This window comes from Marmota monax, unplaced genomic scaffold, assembly GCF_021218885.2.
Source record: "Marmota monax isolate L192 unplaced genomic scaffold, Marmota_monax_Labrador192_F-V1.1 WCK01_AAM20220418_F8-fsc00296, whole genome shotgun sequence".
NCBI classification, from domain to species: Eukaryota; Metazoa; Chordata; class Mammalia; order Rodentia; family Sciuridae; genus Marmota; species Marmota monax.
This window is the reverse complement of record NW_026694723.1, coordinates 77,062-98,241: the sequence shown is the minus strand read 5'-3', so window position 1 is coordinate 98,241 and position 21,180 is coordinate 77,062. Positions and strand designations below refer to the sequence as shown.

Genomic DNA, 21,180 nt, shown 5'->3' with positions numbered 1-21,180 from the left:
AGTTAAAGATTTCTTTGTAGCTGCATTCTTGGAATATATTTCAGTAATGGCATATAGGAATTGTGGGTTGTTTTGGGTTTTGGTATTTGTCACTAAACCATGTCTTCAGTCATTTTCTTTTTTTTTTTAAACAGGATCTAACTAATGTTGGTGAGGCTGGCCTCAAATTTGAAGTCCTCTAGTCTCAGCCTCATGAGTTGCTGGGATTTACAGGCATATACCACCATGCCCAGCTTCAATTCTTGTGTTCTAATGCAACTTGAAATAATTATTTTCTTTCTTTTTTAATGTTTATTTTTTAATTGTAGGTGGACACAATATTGTTATTTTATTTTTATGTGGTGCTGAGGATCAAACCCAATGCCTCATGCATGCTAAGCGAGCACTCTACCACTGAGCCACAAACCCAGCCCTAATTATTTTCTTTATATTTCTATATCACCAACTTGATATATAGTTAGTGTTTTAGTTAGCTTTTTCGCTGCTGTGACCAAAAGACCTGACGAGAACAATTAGAGGAGGAAAAATTTATTTTGGGCTCATGGTTTCAGAGGTCCATAGAGGGCTGGCTCCATTCCTCAGGGCCTGAGGTGAGGCAGAACATCAGGTCAGAAGTGTGTGACAGAGGGAACGACTCAAAACAATACAGCAGGAGCCAGAGAGAGACTCCACATTCCAGATACAAAATATATGCCTCAAAGGCACACCTCTGGGAACCTCCCTTCTCCAACCACATCCTGCCTACCTTCAGCTATCACTGGATAGTTAATCCTTAGCAGGGGATTAATTCTCTGATTGGGTTAAAGTTCTCATAACCCAGCCATTTCACTTCTAAGTTTTCTTGCATTGCCTTTGGGGGACACCTCACATTCAAATCATAATCGGTTCATTTATTTTTCAGTTTGGGTTTTTAGGGATCACTCAAGTCAAAATTATGCAACAAGAAATATTGACAGAAATCTTCTCTGACTGCTTCATCCTATTTCTTTCCTTTCCCTATTGGTGACTATTTTTATTAGCTTTTAGTTGTCTTTTAACAGTATTTCTTTTTACAAACGTACAGAAACACATGTGTATGTGTATTTTATGTTCTTATCCCCCCCTTATATGAAAGGTTGCATACCATATACACTGTTATGTAACTTAGTTTCTTCTTTTTAAAAAATTTTTTTTTAGTTGTGATGGACCTTTATTTTATTTATTTTTATGTGGTGCTGAGAATTGAACCCAGTGCCTCACACTTGCTAGGCAAGAGCTCTGCCACTGAACCACAATCCCAGCCCATTTTTTCCCAGTTTAATAATTATTTTGAAGATCTCTCCATCTTTTTTTTTAAAGAGAGAGGGAGAGAGAGAGATGGAGACAATTTTAATATTTATTTTTTAGTTTTCAGCGGACACAACATCTTTGTTTTGTATGTGGTGCTGAGGATGGAACCCGGGCCGCACACATGCCAGGCGAGCGCGCTACTGCTTGAGCCACATCCCCAGCCCCAAGATCTCTCCATCTTAATACATAGAGATCTGTTTCATTCATTTCATAATGCATAGTACTCCATTTGGGAATGTACCATGGCTTATTCAACCCTTCGTCTATTTGTGAACAAGTCTAAGTTGTTTCCAGGTTTTTACTATTCAAAATAATGCCACAAGAAAATACCTTTGTATTTAAATAAGTTCATGTGTTTGCCAGTAATGCTTTTAAAAGGATTATTAGAGGTAGGATTGCTGGGTAAAAGGGAAAGAGAATACATTTGGAATTTTCCTGTATATTATCAAAATCCTCTCTATAGAAGAATTTTACAGTCCAGCCAGCAGTGTATCAGGGTGACTAGTTCAGTATAGAATCACCATAGACTGTGTTTTTGAACTTTTACATTCATATCAATCCAATACGTTAGCAGCATGTCAGAGTAATTTTAAATGCATCTGTCTAATTATGAGGGAGGTTATGTATCATTGTATGTGTGTGTGTGTGTTCCCCTAGCCTTTTGTGACTCTCTCTTATATATTTTGCACATTTTTATTGTTTTGTAACCTCTATGTTTAGTACATTTTTTAAATTTTAGAGATACTGGTTTAAGTTCAATTACTTTTCTAATTTGCCATCTTTCTTTAGTATTTTTAATAATGCTTTTGTTTTTTGACTTTTATAAGTTCTATGTAAATCTTTCTTTTCTTTTTATTGCTTTTAGTTGATTCTCAGCTAGGAAAATGTTGTCCCACCTCCAGATTATAAAGGAATTCAGCTTTATTTGCTTGTTACGAGAATAATTTCATATTTTGTTTGAAATGTGGCTCCCATTTTGTCTTTTCCAAATATCTGATTATCCCAACACTTTTTCCCACTGTTGATATTTGAAGTCTGTTTCTGAGCTTTTGATTCTGCCCCATTGATCTGTTTGTTTAATCATATGCCAGAACTATAGCTCATGTATTTTGCTACTTTACTTTTTGGTTAGAATTAGATAATATCAACAATTTCAGATTACTCTTGTCTGAATCATTGTGTCCCCACAACCTCCACCATCACAAAATAGAATACTTGTTTTATATATATGTACATGTGTGTGTTTATATATTAGTGAATAAATTGGGTGTTCTTTGGTTCCAGATTGAGGGAAAGAATATTAGATCAGGAGCGAACTCAGCTTTTGGTACTATTGCTAAGCAAGTCTGTTGCTCTCCCTGGTCCTGTTTTCTCAGCAGTTATCAAACAAAAAGAATTGAATTAGATGGTCATTAGCTTGTTTCTGAATCTGGTTATTGCAGATCTGGTAAGAGCACCACTGGTATGTGGTATGACGGTCAGTCTACTTTTATTCCCTTGAGCCTTGTCCTTTGCTGTTTTTATGAAATAAACTCTTTCTTCTGGATCCCAGTTCTTTAACCTTTTGCTGAAGTTTTTCTTTGTTCCACCTTTTTCTTCTCTCCTGTGTTTCTCATGTTAGCTTCCATTTCGTCCTTCTAAGTAAGCAAGGATTACAACCATTTGGCCATTTAGTTTCCTCTGCCCTCAGTAGGGGAACATGGCATGCAGTAAACATGAATTGTTTTTCCCAGCAGAGAATTTCTTTTAAAAAACAAAACTTCCTAGCTGCTGTCAGTAGTCTTTTCTTCTGTTGTACAAAGAACCGAAAGAAAAAACTTATCTATAGTATTCGAAGAAATCAAACAAAACTCTGACCTGGTCATCAGCTCCTATTTTATCTAAGAGTTTTTCTTTTTCTATATTTCCCATCCTTTAAGCAGTCAAGAAGGAAGGTGTTGACAAGGACAAAAATGTGGAAAGAGCCCTTTAGGTAACTAACTACCTTGTATGTGAAATTTATGGGTTATGATGATTCAAGGCATATCAAAGACTTGATTAAAGATAAACACATCATTTACCATAACCAAAATATTTAAAATTCCAAAGAATAGCAAGAAATTCTTCAACTCCTGATAGCTGCTGGGTAAATTAGCCCTAAAAATGCTAAGTTAGAAAAACACACACAAAAAAACTTTTTAGTTAGAAAAGAATAGAACCAATTCAGTATGATGATAAACATCGTGCTTATTCAGGAACAGTAAGTAGCTTGAAGAATGCTTGCTGGATAAAAAGTGTTAATGATCAGTAAGAAATGGCTTAGAAGATTAAAGGACTAATGTTATATAGAAAATTCCAAAGTCTAAAAGCCTTATTATTTTTTTTTATTAAAGATGGAACTTTATTAGTTTCTTGAAAACTGTTACTACCAATAAATACTATATTCTCTTCTGAAAAATCCCAGAACTATGAAAGATTCTCCAAGGCTAAGCTACCAGTAAGGTTACCACATTTCATTCTAAGTCTCTCCCGTTGGAGTTCATTTGGGGATAAAGAGGAAAATATGTGCTTGTTGGGCAAAGAAGCACTACTGCAAACCTAACCTGGAATGTCCGAAAGTTCAGACCATGATTGCTCTTCATCTTCATTTTGACAAACATTGGTCTCATCACTACTCTGATATCTCACATTTATCACCTGTCAGGTAGTGGATAAAAGATGAAATATTCTGCATTTTAAAAAGTTTGTTTAAAAACAACTTTTAGGGCTGGGGTGTGGCTCAGTGGTAGCGCGCTTGCCTAGCATGTGTCAGGCACTGGGTTCGATTCTCAACACCACATAAAAACAAATAAATGAATAAAGGCCCATCAATAACTAATAAAAATTTTTAGGAAAAAAGAAACAACTTTTATGCCTCAAAAAATGTTGGGGATATGCCACTGGGTTCAATCCCTGGTACCAAAAAATGCAAGCTTCAATGTATAGTGACAAAAGGTTTCTTTCTCCCTCTCTTCCTAACACTTCATTTTGTTTAGGTGCTTTAGGTGTATAAGGAAGTGACTTTTTTTTTATTTCAGTGCTGAGAATTGAACTCAAGGCTTTGCACTTACTAACCAAGCACTCTACCACTGAGCTATTCCCAGCCCCAGGAAGTAACTTTCTTTTTTTTTTTTTTTTTTTCTTCAATATTTTGTTTATTTAGTTGTAGGTGGACACAATACCTTTATTTTATTTTTATGTGGTGCTGAGGATCGAACCCAGAGCCTCGCACATGCTAGGCAAGCGCTTTACCACTGAGCCACAACCCTAGCCCCTCATCCTGGAAGTAACTTTCTAAGTAGGCTAGTTTAAAATATTTCACTCTCAGCATGATGGGAAAAATGCTAGCATTTCATGGTATTTCATGGTGCATGCTCATATTTTTTTCAGGGCAAAGTCCCAAGTCAACCCTATAGTTTGATGTTTTAATATGTTTGTTTTACTATTTCAAGTGAGACCAAAGAGGAAAATTTTTTTATTCACAAACATTTAAGTATTTCCTTCTCATAAACTTCGAATATTTATTTAACATTTAAGGTATTAATTTAAAACTTGGAATGTATACTTAATATCTTATTCCTTCCGATTCTAAACTTTGAAATGGAAAAATTAAATTGTATTTATTTAAGACAAGTTTACATAAAGCTTTTCAGGAAAAAAAAAGTCTGTTGGGTAGTAAGAAATACATGTCAATTGCTAGGTTTCAAAATGTGTAAGTTATTGACATATATAACGTTCACATGTAAAATGTACTTTAATGGTAGGTTTTATAGCTAATAAACATATCATTGTTTTATAATTTTTTAAAAAAAATTCGCTTTTACACATAGGTTTTGTATACATTTCTGGTAGTTACTGAATAAAAATTGAAATTGGCTACCAATTTAACATTTTATATATTACATCACTTGAGGAATAATAGAAGATAGAGTCATTTAAAGATAGAAGATTGGCTAAAAGTAAGTTGTGGTATTTACAATAATTCTGCAGGTGGTGGTGGCAGAGAATCATTAAAATCTTGATTAGAGTCAGGAAGTATAGAAAACTCTTGACACTGGATCTCATTGTTGGAATCTTCTTGATTTTTTATAAAATCTTCTGGTGGCAAGGGCAAATTAAATGAGTCAGGGCATGATGTAAATGACTGTTTGGTTTTAGAATTATGATCTTCAAAGTCTTGATTCAGACTGTTCAGAGTTGGTTGGAAATTAGTAGGATCATTTGGAAGAGGAGGTACAATTGTCATTACGTGTTTGTCAGATTGGTTACTCTCTCGTCCTTCCAAATCAAGGAGGGGAGTTGGTGGAGGCAGATTAAAATCTTGATTAAAATCATCTGAAGAAGAAACAGCGGTACCAATTGTTGACCCATCAGCACTGTCATCTGATGTACCATTTACTTGATCTTTTATTTTCTCTGTTTTGGGGTCGTTGGCATCTTCAATGTTTTCACTTGATTGAAACAACTTAATTTCTAAGTCATCTGCTAAAAGTGTGCTTTTGCTGGGTTTCCAGGTCATAAGTGAAACAATTGATGTACGTTTTGTGGATACTTCATTTTCCCTAATGTTATCCATACATATATCAGGGGTTTCTCCATCAGCAAATGGAGACCTGCCTGCCCAGTTTTGATCATTTAAAACTGGTTTTCTCAAGCATTTCCATAGTACAATTATGATTATAGCTACCAGCATAGAAGTCAGAATTATACCGATTAATATGGCAGTTATTGAATTATTATTATTTGAAATTCTTTTGTTAGGGGTAGTTTCTAAAATGAACCTTGGTGTAGTCCTAGGTAAATTTTGGACAGCTGGTGTTGACGGTATGGATAGATAACCAACAGTCGATAGCACTGATTTTCTAGAAGATGTGTCTACAGGTAACGACGGTTGTTGAGTAGGAGTGTAGGAAAGTGATGATGTTGATGGTTGTCTGGTGGAAGTGTGGGCAGAAGGTGGTAGTTGTCTGGTAGAGGTCGACATATCTGATGCTGTTTGTGAGAATGAAGTGCTGGCTACTGCTGTTGGTTGACTGGTGATGATATAGGTAAGTGGTCTAGCAGGAGTATATTTTGTTGGTTTTTCAGAAGGGGTATGGACAGCTGATGTTGGTTGTCCAGCAGTGACTTTGACAGATGTTATTGATTGTTTTGGTTGATCTGAAAGATTCTCTGTTGTGTTTTGAACATTAGCTGAGCTATATGGCATTGATGATGTAAATAAAGTGGATTGTGGTTGCTTTTCTGTTGTACTTGCTTCTGTCCCTGAGCAAAATATACTGTTCAGGTATCCAGAAAACAAAATTAAGATGAAATATTTGGAATCCATTTGAGATCTGTTTCTTCTTTACCAGTGGCTTTATAATTAAAAAAAAGAAAGAAAGAAAAAGACAATTAAGTATCATTTGGTATCTTAAGTTATCTAGTTACATTTGACTTTACATTACAATGCCTGGCATAAAGCAGGTGGGTACCCAATTAATGTTTATTATTCTAATTTATACTTGACGAACTGTAGGCTAGCGTAAATAACTCTTGAATATACTCCAACTTATCATATAGCATTTGGACCTCTTAGGTAGTAATGTCTTGTTTCCCTTTGGGATGGGGGTCTCACTGTGTTGCTCATGCTAGACTTGAACTCAAAATTCTTCAGCATCAGCCTCCCTGGGGCTATAGGTATGCATTACCATACTCAACTCTCTTTTGTTATTATTTTTTAATTTTTTAGTTGTAGTTGGACACAATACCTTTATTTTATTTGTTTATTTTTATGTGATGCTGAGGATCAAACCCAGGGCCTTGCACATGCTAGGCAAGCACTCTACCATTGAGCCACAACCCCAGCCCCTCAGCTCTCTTTTAATCCTGGTATAAGATCTGTATTTGGCCCTGCAGCCCCTCTAGCTTTCTTGTATTATATTCCTTCATCTCATATCATACTTCTCAGGTGCATAGGCTCATTATGCTTGGTCCAAGTGCTGTCTACTTTTTCTCATCCTCTGTTACTAGAAATGTGTTGATTCTGCTGCCTTGAAGAATACTATTGATCTCCTCCTACCTTGATCCAATTGTCTTTACTTAATTGTCTTACATTTGCCACTACTCACTATTCCCTCACTAATATTTGAGTAGCTCTTTGAAATACTGTCTTCCTTCCTTTCATGTCAATTTCATTAGCTCCTCTTTTTCTCCTATCTCCTAAATGTAGATACTTGATATTCACTTCTCCCTCTTACCTACTTTTCTTTGTTCCTGATTCTGTAAGATTTTAAATCACATCTTTATGTCATAACTCCCAACCTGTGAACATTCCATGTATGTATTTCACTCTCAGCAAATTGAACATGTTGAAAATATAATTCATCTTTATCTCAAAGCTGTCACAGAGAACTCTCACAATTTTTTTTTGGGGGGTACCAGGGATCAAACCCAGGGGCACTTAACCACTGAGCCACATCCCCAGCCCTTTTTATATTTTATTTAGAGACTGGGTCTCCCTGAGTTACTTAGGACCTCACTAAATTGCTAAGTCTGGCTTTGAAGTCACAAGCCTTCTGTCTCAGCCTCCTGTGCTGCTGGGATTACAGATTCTCTTTTTTGATTAATCATATGTGCACTAAGTTCATTGTATTGGTAATCTTTGTGACATCCTCAGTGTCTAGCATGCATACCTATGTTAAAAAGCATATATTTTTTAAAAGCAAATCAATTCAAGGGGCTGATATTGTGGCTCAGTGGTAGAGTACTTGCCTAGCACGTGTGAGTCACTGGGTTTGATCCTCAGCATCATGTAAATGTAAAATAAAGATATTGTGTCCACTTAGAACTAAAAAATAAATATTAAAAAAACAAACAAAAAAAGGAAATCCAACTCAAAATCATAGGCTCAATATCTAGACGGATCTCCAAACCGGTCAAGTCACCCTTATCCATTTTTTCAAACACACCTGCTGCTAACTTTCATTAGTGTATTGCCAAACACCATATTTGTGTCAGGTCCTGTCTAGGTTTAGGTTATTTAAAAAAGTTGCCAGGCACAGTGACTCATGTCTGTAATCCCAGCAGCTCAGGAGGCTGAGGCAGGAAGAAGGTGAGTTCAAAGCCTCAGCAACTTAGTGAGGCCCTAAGCAACTTATCAAAACCCTGTCTCTAAATGAAGTATAGAAAGGGGCTGGGGATGTGGCTCCATGGTTAAGCGCCCCTGGATTCAATCCCTGGTACAAAAAAAAAATAGTTTCTGCCTTTCACGTGTTCCAGATTCTTGTAGTAGCTAAACAGGTATTTTTTTTTTTAAAGACAATAATTTAATAAACTTTCTCACAAAAGTATTTAGGAAATGCACAGAGGAACTAATTTAGTCTGAGAGGGCTTCAGGAAGGTTTCCCAGAAGAGTAAAACTGGAACTAAGTCTTAAAAATGAGAACTAATTAAGCAAGCAGGAAGAATATAGGGGCTTGGGAAAAACTAGCCATTTGGGGAAGGTAGAGCTTTTTGTGAGATGTGGTAATAATAAAACTTCAAGAATTAAGTTCCAGTTTTATCTCTGCCACTTAACTTCATATCTAACCACAAGCACTAGTCACTTAATCTCTCCTGTTGTCAGTTGCCTTATCTCTATAATAAGGAACTATATATAGGAAGACAACTTTCAGTTCTGAGTGCAGTGTATTGTTTTGTGCGTCATCAAGCACAATGGTAACTACCAGCTATTTCTTAACCTTCGGGAAAGGAAAATCTCAGTGTTAGATCCTGGTGTATATATAATAAGAAACTGTTTTTTCTGTGATTTATAGAAAGTCTTTCTAATAGAGAGAGATGTGATACTCTGTTTCAAGGTACAGTAAAAGGTTTCTAAAACAGACTTTTCACCATACTTGAGTAGTTTTCATTGCTTATCCTACACCAGCTAATGTGCAGTGATGGTAAATGACCCTATTTGAGAAGAAAAGACATTGAAATTTTTTTCCCCATTCTATCTTTTCCTTTATACTCTCTCTCTCTCTCTTTAATGCTTCAAGTCTAAATTTTAAAATAGTTCTTTCACCTTTCCTGCCCACTGCTGATGAAAAGCATTCATGATCTGTTTACTACTCCTTTGCTTGAGGGTTCCCCGTTTCAGTCAAAGTAAATCTTCTAAACTGAGTTTTCTTCCTTACATAAATTTGTAAACACATACCTTTTTCTCTAAACAGATACCTTTTAATTATGCTTTTTTCCACCATGTTAGAATGTGGTTTTCCCCATACCTATTCTCTTCCTCCTTCAAACTTTGTATCTGAACCTGTCTTCTTCTTATAGACTTCAGTTTAAATTTCCCTTCTTGAACCAAGTTCTCTGTGACAGACCACAGCCCAGAGATTAGCTATTCCCTGAATCTTCCTAGTTCTTACTGTCTTTATGGTTCCTTAGATACTTTCATGTGTGTACCTCACTCATACTTCTATTCTCTCAAGTAATTGTGTTTTTTTTTAATCACTTGGCTTCTCATATTTTGTTTGTATTATTTTCTCAAGCAAGATTATAAAGAACTTTGACAAAGGCAGAATGAAACAAAAAAGAAAAATATTTATCTAGAACAACTGTGTTGTACCATCCATCCCAGGTATTTTACATACATCTTACTTCATTTAATATTTAAATGGCTTTATGAAGAATGACTCTTGATTTGTAAATAAAGCAACAGATTCAAGTGGGTTAAGCAGTTTGCCCATGTTATATCACTGTTAGTGATAGACTGGGAACTTGTACCCAGGACTATCTGATTTCAAAGCTTTACTATTTTTCTTTTCTTCTTTCCTTCCTTCCTTTCCCAGATTCATCATACTTCATTCTCTTGCCACCCCAACATTATAGTCTTAGTTTATTTTACTGCTTTATTTGTTCAAAGCTTATATTCTTTCTAATGCCCCTCACTGTCTCATGTTTTTGTATTTTAATTCCTCTGCAGCATAATACCTTCTACATTAGGAGTTCTGAAAACAAACATTTAACCTCTATAGGACTTCTTGGTTCCTTTCCATTTTACTTTTTCTTAAGACTTCTACCAGGCTGGGCATGGTATCACATGCCTCTGATCCCTGCCACTTGGGAGGCTGAGACAGGAGTGTTGCAAGTTTGAGGCCAGCCTCAGCAACTTAACAAGACCTTCAGCAATTAAGTGAAGAGCTGCCTCAAAATAAAATAAAAATAAATAAATAAATAAAAGGAGCTGGGTTTGTGGCTCAATGGCAGAGCGCCTGCTTTACACATGTGAGACACTGTGTTTGATCCTCAGCACCACATAAAAATAAATAAACAAAATAAAGATATTGTGTCCATGTATAACTAAAAAAGTATTTCAAAAAAATTTAAAAGGGTTGGGGATGTAGCTAAGGTGTGAAGTGTCCCTGGGCTCAGACTCCAGTACTTAAAAAAAACAAACAAACAAACAAACAAAAAAAAACTGCTACCAGAAGAATATAAACAGAGAAAGCAAAATATTAAGTCAGTACATTATTTTTTTGTTCATTTAAAAAAATGTTTAAAAGGGGAAAATCTGAAACTTAGCAATAATATTAGGATTTGAGTCATCTCTAGGTGCAATTCCAACCTATCTACTATTCTTATAGCCTCCAAAAAGAAGGGGGGGGGGCTTTGTTAGAAAATCTTATTCTTTGGAGTTTTATTTTTTAAATATTTCTATAAAATGCTTTGCAAAGCAACAGAACATATAGGCCATGAGCTGTCTTCGGCTAGAAATATTTCCTCCTTTGTGACTTTGCTTAAAATAAAGCAACCATATGGTTCCTCTTTTTATAGCTGTAAAAGGCAGTCGAGGAGGAAAGAGCCCAAGCAGAAACATAAATAAACTCAGTGGAGTTTGTAAAATCAATTGTGGTAGGTTTATATCCTCTTGTATCAATAGGAAGTTAGTAGAACCCATTGTGAAATTTTCACTTGTCATTTAAGGGTTACAACAACAAATTCCACTTTTTACCTCTCCTACCACTTTTCCCCACTCTTCAGGTGATTTTTTTTACCCTTTTAGGATCTGAGTATCAGAATACTGGAGTCTGTTAGAATCCTACTACAGCCATTTAGAATAGTCCAGAAAAGGAGTAAGACTTAAAAAAAGACTAAGTAGAAGTGGATATACTGGTGAAAAAATGGACTTTTTTCAAGACTTAGTGTTATTGCAAAAGTACAGAAAATTATTTAACATATATGCTTTTAGCATGTAGGTGGTATGTATGTGAAGTGCATTGTTTCTGCAGGGGAAGAAGATAGTAGAAAGAACAATATGGGACAGAGAAATGAAAAAGAGAAGAAAATTTAGAAGAATATAAAAAGAGGATGTAAAGAAATACAAATAGCAGAAGAGAAAAGTGAAACAAAAATTATAGGAAGCAACAAAGAAAAGTTAAAAAAAAACAACTAAAAGCAATATGGTTATGTAATTAGCAAGAAGTTACTAAAGAAAGTTGAAGTGGATAAGATATAGTTGGAGGAAAAGATTAGGGACCAAATTACAAAGTGCTACTCCCTGTCACTGGCCTGTTTGTGGGTATGGGAACCAGCAGAAAGGAGCTGTCTGTCCAAGATGGAGGAGTCTAATGAATCAGCCTCTCAAGCTCACTTAGTTTTCATTGCACACTGTCTACTGTAAGGATCTTTAAGATTCTACCCAGCCCTCCCTCCCCCAAAACTATCCAGATGTATACCTGCTAATCACTTCAAAGAACCTAGAAATCCTTTAATCTCTTACTCAGGCAAATCTTAAATTTGTCAACCTTCATATGAAAGTATTTATTCATTATTTTAGGCTGACACTTTGAGGCTTTAATCAATAAGCATGTTAAAGGCAGTTAACAGTGAAGCAGGAACCCCATGTATTAGGCATGTTCTCATGAATATAATGCACAAGTACATGAAAGGTCCAACATTTAAAATTGATGATGTTAAGTTGGATATGATAGGAAATATTATATTTTAAAGGGAATCAAAAAGATTTGGAGAATATATCATAGGTAAAAAGGCAATAGTAGATGGCTATATCAAAAATCGTATCTATATTCCAGTTACTTTGATATAATAAAAGTAAGTTATAATGCAAATACAATAGATTAAAGTTTAGTAGTAGTGGTATTTCCAACTAGAGAAGTTTTGAAACCATAAAAGGAGGAAAAGAACAGTTCTGTGTCTTGAGGAAGAGCAGAAAATGAAATTAATATTGAATTACAGAAGGTGGTATTTGATGACCATGTTGTATCAATAGTAATAAGTATCATCTACAGAGCCCCCCAAAAATGCTAGGCACTATTCTATTTTAATGAGCCAGAGAGTAGTATTTTCATCTTATAAAAAGGGAAATTGAGAGAATTTCTGTATTATAGACAAAGTGTCATAGCTCTAAGTAGTGGCACTAATAAGCTGTGCCAGTGTTGTACCAGAGCCCTTTCCATCTACTACATGCTGTGCGGCCTTTCGTAGCAGAATTATAAATGTTTTATGAAGGAAAAAGATATAAGCTCTCTGGAAATCAATATGTGAGCACCTTTTGGAGGTAGGCTTGCATACAGAGTAGGAAAAGAACTACCAGAAAACCCGTGTTGGTCCTGTGATTCTGTGAAAAACAGCTATGGGAGTTTTTAATAGTTATCCTATCAGTTATCATATTTAGAAAGTTCACTGGAAAATCTGTGGTACTTTCTTAAAGATTAGGTATTAAAAGGTATTAGATTTATGTTTACCAAATTCAAATTTATTCAGAATTGATAATTTTACTTCTAAGTAGAATTATGTAGGAATTAGTTGAAAAATAGATGCTATTAAGCATTGAATTAGGGACTACTCCTTTTTTAAGACTTGTCTTTTTTAGATAAGTCTTATCTTTAAAAAAAAAAATCTTTCCTTTTTCCAGCTTCTGTAATAACTTCTTACAAGTAATCCATTTAGAAGAAATTCAAAGTGTACTACTATAAGAGAAAGTGTTTATGAAGTGTTGAGATAGAATATAAACCACTGTGAATTTATTCCTTGAAATTGCAGATCTGTGTAGACTTTTTGCAATTTTTATTTAGAGGACAAATCTACTTTGTAATTGCCTAGTTTACTCACAGTATAAACATCTTTTGTATGCATTAACAGTTTTCTGTTGTTTATTCTGTGAGTGTTTTTTTTCCTGTATCTTTAATAAAGTCTCAGATAAGAATATGTGACATAAACATGCAGGTGATATGAATATATGTGAACATTTTGTCATAGCATTTTTGCTTAGGGAGCTTTTAAAATGAATTACAGTATTTTCATTATTACTTATATAAAATTCTATTTCTATAAAAATAATAATCAAGTACATCATCTTTTTATTTCTTTTTAAATTAAGTGAAGGTGACCTATGGAATCTAAAGAGGATTGAAAAAATAAAAATAATTTCAATCTATATATTATATTGTAGATAGGAAAATTTTATAAAAAGCAAATTAGAATATTGTGTTTATATGTGTGTGTGGTGCTGGGGAACAAAGCAGGACTACATGCTAGATAGTCACTCAGCCACTGACCTACATCCCCAGTCCCTAGAAATTTAACATTATTTTAGTCATAGCTCATAGAATCTAATTTTATTTGTAGTCCTTAGATTTATCTTTTATGGCTGTATTTATTTCTTTTCATTTTAAAACTAAGGTTAACAAACATTTTGATTAAGTCAATGTGCTTTTAATTATAAAAACCTAGGGGAAAAAATCTTTCTCTAAGGCAGGCTCAACACTGAGTATTTTTTAATTCCATTCAATAAATCCATGAAAACCTGTTACAGACATCTATAAATTATAAAAGAGTTGAATTTAAGTTTTAAATACTAATAATATATTAGTTTTTAAAATACATTTTGTATAAAGCAAAAAGTAAACCAGATGGCCCATGTGAAAATTTTCTTACCTGTTAACTTCTTTTGCAGAGTGCCAAATTGTTGTTCTAATAGGACATGTTGGTGTTTTGGCTAAGAAAGCAAAAGGGGTGATTCACCTCAGATTAAAAGTGGTCCTCTAGTCACTAAAATGGTTTCTGCAGAACAGAGGAAGTTTATCAATAGCTCTTGCCGGAAGTGCAATAAGCCACAAAATGACTAAGAAATGTACTACTATAACAGAACTTATTTTGAAACACAATTTGGAGCTATGTGATTTGAATGCTTTTAATTAATGTTTCTAAGTAAACATTTGAGATGCTGTAGTAATGTGATTATATAATTTAAATACTTAAAATGGAGTCCTGAAGAGAAAATTGTGTATTCTAAGGGGACAAAAGCTGCCAGTTGTGTATTATCCATAATTAGATTCTTCTAGTAAAAATTAAATATGTTGTGTTCTGTTTACTTATGTGACCTTAAGGAAGTCGCTGTACTTCTGAGTAACCATTTTCTCCTCTGAAGGAATATTTCTCATGTTGAGTTATTGTGAAAATTAAATAACCATTTATGAATGCTTTACACACAGTAGGTAACCATTTAATGGTAATGTTATGTCCTCATTCATAATATAGGCAAAAGACAGCCCAAGTAAGAGAGTAAATTATTTTCACCAAATGCTTTTTTATTTTTATTTTTTGAAGTGCTGGAGGTTGAACCCAAGGCCATGTGTGTGATGGACAAGTGCTCTACCAGTAAGCTACATCCCCAGTACCATATACTTTTTAAAATAAGAAATTAAGTGGGCAAACTATGGTGAAAAAGACTGTCTGAATGAAAATTTCTTTGTGCAAGTTCTTTCATCTTCATCTGAAAAATGAAGATTGTAATCCCTAATTTACTATGAGATTAAATAAATGTATAAGTGCCTTGAATAGTGTGTATTATAGTAGGTAGGTAACTATCAACTCACGTACTACTTCCCCTGATCACTGCAGGAGAATACGGATTATTATGGCCTAGTTTAAAGTACTTATAACTTTATTCAAAAAGAGTAACAGAACAAAATTAAATGTTATAAGATTTTGCCTCACTATTTTAAAATCCTGAATTAAGCTAGTGAACCATAGTACCTAGGGGTAGAAAATAACAGTATTTTTGTTCAAAAATAACTTTAAAAATTTGAAGTGAGAGCTGGGGATGTGGCTCAAGTGGTAATGCGCTCGCCTAGCATGTATGAGGCACTGGGTTCGATTCTCAGCACCTCATAAAGATGTTGTTAAAAAAAATTTGAAGTGAGAAACTGGGGTTGTGGCTCAGTGGTAGAGCGCTCACCTAGCACACATGAGGCACTGGGTTCGAACCTCAGCACCACATTAAAAAAAAAATGAAATAAAAAGAGATTGTGTCCACCTACAACTAAAAAACATTAAAAAAATTTTTTTTTGAAGTGAAAGATATCTTACCTACCATCTTTAAGTGTCATGAACTATCACTGAATTATATCATTCTCAGGATGTATGTTTAATAGCCAAGGCAGTAAATGATCAATTTTAAATATTCCTTAAGTATATAAAAGCTTTGTATTCATTGAGAAAATATTTGGCCAGTATGTTGGATATGAAATATATTTTTTATAGATATTGTTTTGCTTTAATTTCCTGACAGGTATTTATTTAAGACACTTGATTCAAGGAGGACTTTGTGTTGTCTCTATTGTGTTCTGGTGCTCAGTCTTAGATATTTAATGTGCATAAAATGGAAATGCTGCCCAGAGTCATTTCTAATCTGGGACATTTTATCGCTCAAAAGATAACCCGAAAGTAGGGCACTGTGACTTGAATGTAAGTCATTGTTTTACTTGAAGCCAATTTCTTTCTTTCTTTTTTTGAGGGGGGCGGTGGGGTGGGGTGTGGTATGAGGGAGAGACAGGATCTCACTGAGTTGCTTATTGCCTCAGCCTCCCAGGCTGCTGGGATTACAGTCATGCACCACCTCCAGTTTCTTCAAAGCCAATTAACCTGAATTATCCTGTTTTCCAACCTGAAGACATTGTATAGTGAAAAATAAAAATGGTCATTTATTAGCCACTTCACATTCTTGAAGTCCAAATATTAATATTATTTGTTTTTTGCATTACTGTGCATCAAACCCAAGAGTGCTTTATTACTAAGCTACTATTTTATTTGTTTTGAGACTGTGTCTTGCTAAATTGCCTAGGCCAATCTTGAATTTGCAACCCCTCCTGCCTTAGTCTCTTGAGTAGCTAGGATTATAGGCATGCATCATCATGTCCAGCCCAAATATTAATATTATTAATACTCCATCAAGCAGTATTTATAAAAAAGATGAATGTTACTCTTAAACAGAAAAACATACTTTATATTTATCTTAGCCTTCCAATGTAACTATAAATCTTAACTATTTTAGTTGTGCTGTTTTTCTCATTGAGCTTTACAATGTATTAAGTCAAATGGATGCAGATATACATGGTCAGTTTTCTTCTAATAAGTTTTAACTTATTACACAAAATTAAGTTTTAATTTAATATTTATAGTAGAAAAGCACTTTCTTATGTGTGTCATACATAAAGATGAAAGCATGTAGCCTGAAATTAGTTGTGTTGACATATGAGCTGATATGGACTCTGTCACATCCAGCAAAGAAGGTACCATTATGTTGTACAGTTCAAATCTATACATTAGGAATTTGACTTCTGTTAAATATTGAAGAATAACTTGACTCTAAGAACATACTAAAACTACTTCAGAGTTCAGTTACATTCAGACAAAGATCTTCTAACTATTGCTGAATAGAGAATATTTAATTATCCCTTGATCTTTTTTCCATCTTAGTTTTAAAACCTTACCCAAAGGCTTCATGGTTTATTTTCTTTTTAAAATATTCGATGTCAAACAGAATCATACAGTTTCAGTAATTAAGTAAGCAGGCATATAATCTCCCTTTCTTATATGTCTGATGCTAAATTGCATGTCATTATTTTAGCTCATCTGTCCAACACTTTGGCATTAAATACCAAACTGACTTCCTTTTTTTTTTACTCTGTAACCTCCCTCATCACTACTTTGCGTTCATTTTTTCTTCCCTAAAGCATCTGTTAGTAACTTTTTCAGTTCCTTCTTCATCTTTTCTTTCCCTTGTAGCTGTGAGCATTCCGGTAGATTGCAACACAAGGTTGGGCCCTGTGAGCTGCTTTGCTCTTTTCCAAGTGTCTGATTCAGCAGGCCATAGTCCACTGCTTGCCAGAAAGTCACCATTGCTTCTAGGCTGCCGCTTGCCTGCTTGTTTTGATCTTCTGAGAGATGAAACTTTGTTTGCCAGAACCACAGTTGATAGAAATAGTAGGGTACAGATAAGGAAAAGCACTGCAATTATAATTAAGCAAATTAGCATTGCTGAGTTGTTGTTTCCCTCACAGACATCCTTTTTAAAAATTTCACCATGACTTTTGCTTGTGTTTTCAACTGTTGGAGAACTGTTCCCTGCAACAGAAGGCTTATAGAGCTCCTGCTCAGATTTAGGAGTTAAAGATGTGATGTGATGTGATGTTGCTCTTTCAGGCATGTTTGTAGAATTAGCTTCGTAATCCACTTCAGGAGTCACATGGGTTGTGGCAGTGTTTTCATCTGGGTATCTGCCTGTGATGTTTTGAAGAACTGAATCCCAGGCAGTAGTACTGTTAGCCCGAAGATGTGTGTAGTTTGCTTTTGTTCCAGGAGACAAAAAAAAAGTTGTTGTCATCAGAAAGGCAAGATGCAGATAATGTCCTGTGTGATCCATTTCCATGAGTATACTGGTGATCTGTTGGGACATCAATAACATTTGTTAATTTGTGAATAATGGTTCCTTAGTTTTGGTGACTGATGTTAAACGGCAAACAGTTTGGTTTTTAAAAGTAAACTGCTAGCTTATGCCTAACATTTGCTATTGAATTCCTTTTCAACTGAATTTTCCATTATTCTTATATATAAAGAAGATTTCTATTATTCTTATGTATTATGTATAAAGAAGCATTTAATGTCTGCTGTACTTTTAGATGCTATAAATTAGCATTGCAAATATTTATTAATCAGTTTTAAATAAATAGTGTGACTTTTCATATTTTTTTCCCTTTTAAACTTGCTAGATTTCAGCTTTGAGTGAGATACTTCTGCTTTTACGATTTTGATTCCTCATTTTAAGAAGAAAACCATTTAAGGATCATTCTGCTGAAACTCTCCACTCTCCAACTAAAATGTGACCAATCTTTGTAGTAAAGAAGAATTTGGCCTTGAAAAGTTTGTTTTATTTTTGAAAAGAAAAAGAAAGGTTTTGTTTTGTTTTGTTTGTTTGTTTATGTGTGTTTTAGAAGGAAAGGTGGGAAAGTTTGATAGAAAATAAAAGAAAATGGACTTCAAATAGGATTTCAGGGTTTTGTTTTTTTTTTCTTCAGTGCTTATCTTGATGATTAGAATAATGAGGTACTTAGAAATATTTTCCCAGTATTTACAAGAGCAATTTATGGTGGTGGTCCTCTTTTTTAACTCTATTTCCCCTAACTTAATGTGACTTTGTTTACTGATACTAGGGTTTGAACCCAGTGTCTTAAACATGCTAGGCAAGTGCCCTTCCGCACTGAGCTACATCCCCAGTTCCTTATTGCAACTCTTTAAAAAAAAAAAAAAAGGAGGGGAAAAAATTTCTTCTGAATAATCTCAGTAGTTCAACAGAAGTTGACTGCTTTTCATTATTTTATAACTTGCATTCTTTTCTGATTTTGGCATAATTCTAAAAACAAAATTGTACCATAAAATGGGAAGAAATATATCATCAGGATCCTAGAGACTTAGAATGAAGTGGCAGATTGTAAGCATCCCAATGTATAATTGAAGCACTTGAGATTCAGTGCCTAGGGTATAGCTCTGTGGTATAGTGCTTAAAATGGGCAAAGCCTTAAATTTAATTACCATCACTTAAAAAAAAAAATGAGTGTCAATGGCTCAGGGCTTCCTAGAAGCCTATACAAAAAGGGGACAGGTTCTCTTTCTAATTCGTATTATTCACCATATGATTACAGAGATTTAAGTAGAATTGCCTTATCTGGTCCAGATACTACTGACCTAGCAGAAAATCGGACAATTAATGGGGTATCTCTTTTATCATTTATTCAAGGAAACTAAAAGCAAAAACTGGATTGTTCTGAGATTTACTAAATGCAGTTGTCTGGTTAAGAAACCTGTGTAAGGAGATGTGGTTGTGGGTCACCGGTAGAGTGCTTGCATAGCATGTGTGAGGCACTGGGTTTGATTCTCAGAACCACATATAAATAAATAAATAATAAAAGCCCATTAACAACTAAAAAAGAAAAGTTAACCCTGTGTAAGGCCAGGGATGTAGCTCAATGGTAAAGTACTTGTCTTAGCATATGAGGTCCTGAGTTTGATTCCCGATACAGGGTGGGGGGGGGTGCAAGGGAAGAACCCTGTATATTATATATAAATTATTTTCAAACTTGAATGTGCATGATCTTTTTTTTAAAAAATCTTAATGCAGTTTCTAATTCAGCAGGTCTAGGGTGGGACCTGAGACTGTGTCTCTGACCCACTCCCAAGTGACACAGATGCTACTCTGCTAATAATGCTTTTGGACATTAATGTTTTATAAGTAATAGCTGTATATGTCATTAGATAATAGTATTGAAATATAGAAATGGAGAATAACAAATCTGATATGTTGAATTACATAAATAAAAATAGCATATAATAAGCAAGGTTAATTTGGAAACTAACCTAAAGAAATATTTCATGTTAATAGTAGAGAGGAAAAATACTTTATTAAATGTTCTAGGATCAAGATTACTTTTTGGATCATGACCATTAACCATTAAAGATACAGTGCACTGACTAATTAGTACTGTTCCGCCTCAGCTTTTACGTTGAATGATATAAATCTTTGGATACTTTGATTCTTTCACAAAACGAAATACTTTAAATTGAGTTAGCAAATGATTTTCATCTTTTTATACTAGACTGGACTTCTGCGTTAGATGTTAAATGATTTAAAGTAGATTATTCTCGTCATATTAGTCCATAACAATGTAGCATGCATCATAGTATTTGTACACATTTTAGCAGTGCTTACCACGGGACAGATAATAGGCCCGCTGTTGATTGTCTTCAGCCAGATGTACTGCCATGCCCAAATAAACAAACTGATAACAAAGTGTGACTTTCTTTTACCCTTACAAATGCCTGAGAATTGTCGACTGTTTCTACTCTCTATTTTATGCCATACAATCAAGGTTGTCTTACCAATTTTTTTTTTTAATCTCTGGTTATAATGCCTAAGCATAGCAATAATAAGAATTACTTTTTAAACTTTTTTTTTTTTTAAATAACAAGTTGTTTCAGTTTACTTGTAGGGTCTAGAATCAGATCCTAATATTAATTTAAAACTTCATGTTAGCAATCATCTTCCCATTTCATTTTATAATATTTAAATAATTTTACATAACAGGAAAAAAACAGCAAATATTTTCAGTTACTTATGATTCTACTTTGTTAGTGAGATTCTTACTCTTTGAAAGCACTTCCTCAAATACTAATCCGAACAAAGTTGTAAGTGAAAAGTCATAAGAAAAATCATACATATGACCTACCTTACAAAATTCTTGGTCAAAATCTGATTATAATGTGATTTTAATAAGTCACTTCTTTTCTTGTCCTCTTATTTAAAGTAGAATAAGACTTGGAGAATGTAAAACTTAAGTAAATCTGCAGTTTAAGAAAAAAAAAAAAAAGGATATGTACAGCTAGCTTTCCACTTCTAAAACCACAGATGACACATTTCCTTTCTGCTGCAACTCAAGCAACAAGTCATAGAAGAAAAAAGAAAAAAACCTTCAACTTGTCTAGCTGGCCAGTCTTATAACAGGAAGCTTT

General features: G+C 34.3%; 3 protein-coding genes across 8 annotated transcripts in view; 1 reads left to right on the top strand and 2 right to left on the bottom strand.

The window, feature by feature from the left end:
• Nf1 (neurofibromin 1) overlaps positions 1-21,180 on the top strand; it is a 252,882-nt gene that overhangs the window by 184,236 nt on the left and 47,466 nt on the right. The gene's annotated exons all lie outside the window — the stretch shown is intronic.
• Evi2b (ecotropic viral integration site 2B) lies at positions 5,083-14,401 on the bottom strand. The gene is made up of 2 exons (XM_046424006.2): positions 14,272-14,401; positions 5,083-6,704 (listed from the first exon to the last, which is right to left on the bottom strand). Exon 2 carries the CDS (start codon positions 6,674-6,676, stop codon positions 5,321-5,323), a length of 1,356 nt encoding a protein of 451 aa, XP_046279962.1. The 5' UTR covers positions 6,677-6,704; positions 14,272-14,401; the 3' UTR covers positions 5,083-5,320.
• Evi2a (ecotropic viral integration site 2A) lies at positions 16,601-21,123 on the bottom strand. Its single transcript, XM_046424011.2, has 2 exons — positions 20,898-21,123; positions 16,601-18,061 (listed from the first exon to the last, which is right to left on the bottom strand). The coding sequence occupies exon 2, from the start codon at positions 18,044-18,046 to the stop codon at positions 17,321-17,323; it is 726 nt and encodes a 241-aa protein (XP_046279967.1). The 5' UTR covers positions 18,047-18,061; positions 20,898-21,123; the 3' UTR covers positions 16,601-17,320.

What these genes read in the sequence shown, in the direction of transcription:
- Evi2b (XM_046424006.2), bottom strand. Translation starts at nt 6,676, where the DNA reads ATGGATTCCAAATATTTCATCTTAATTTTGTTTTCTGGATACCTGAAC.
- Evi2a (XM_046424011.2), bottom strand. Translation starts at nt 18,046, where the DNA reads ATGGAAATGGATCACACAGGACATTATCTGCATCTTGCCTTTCTGATG.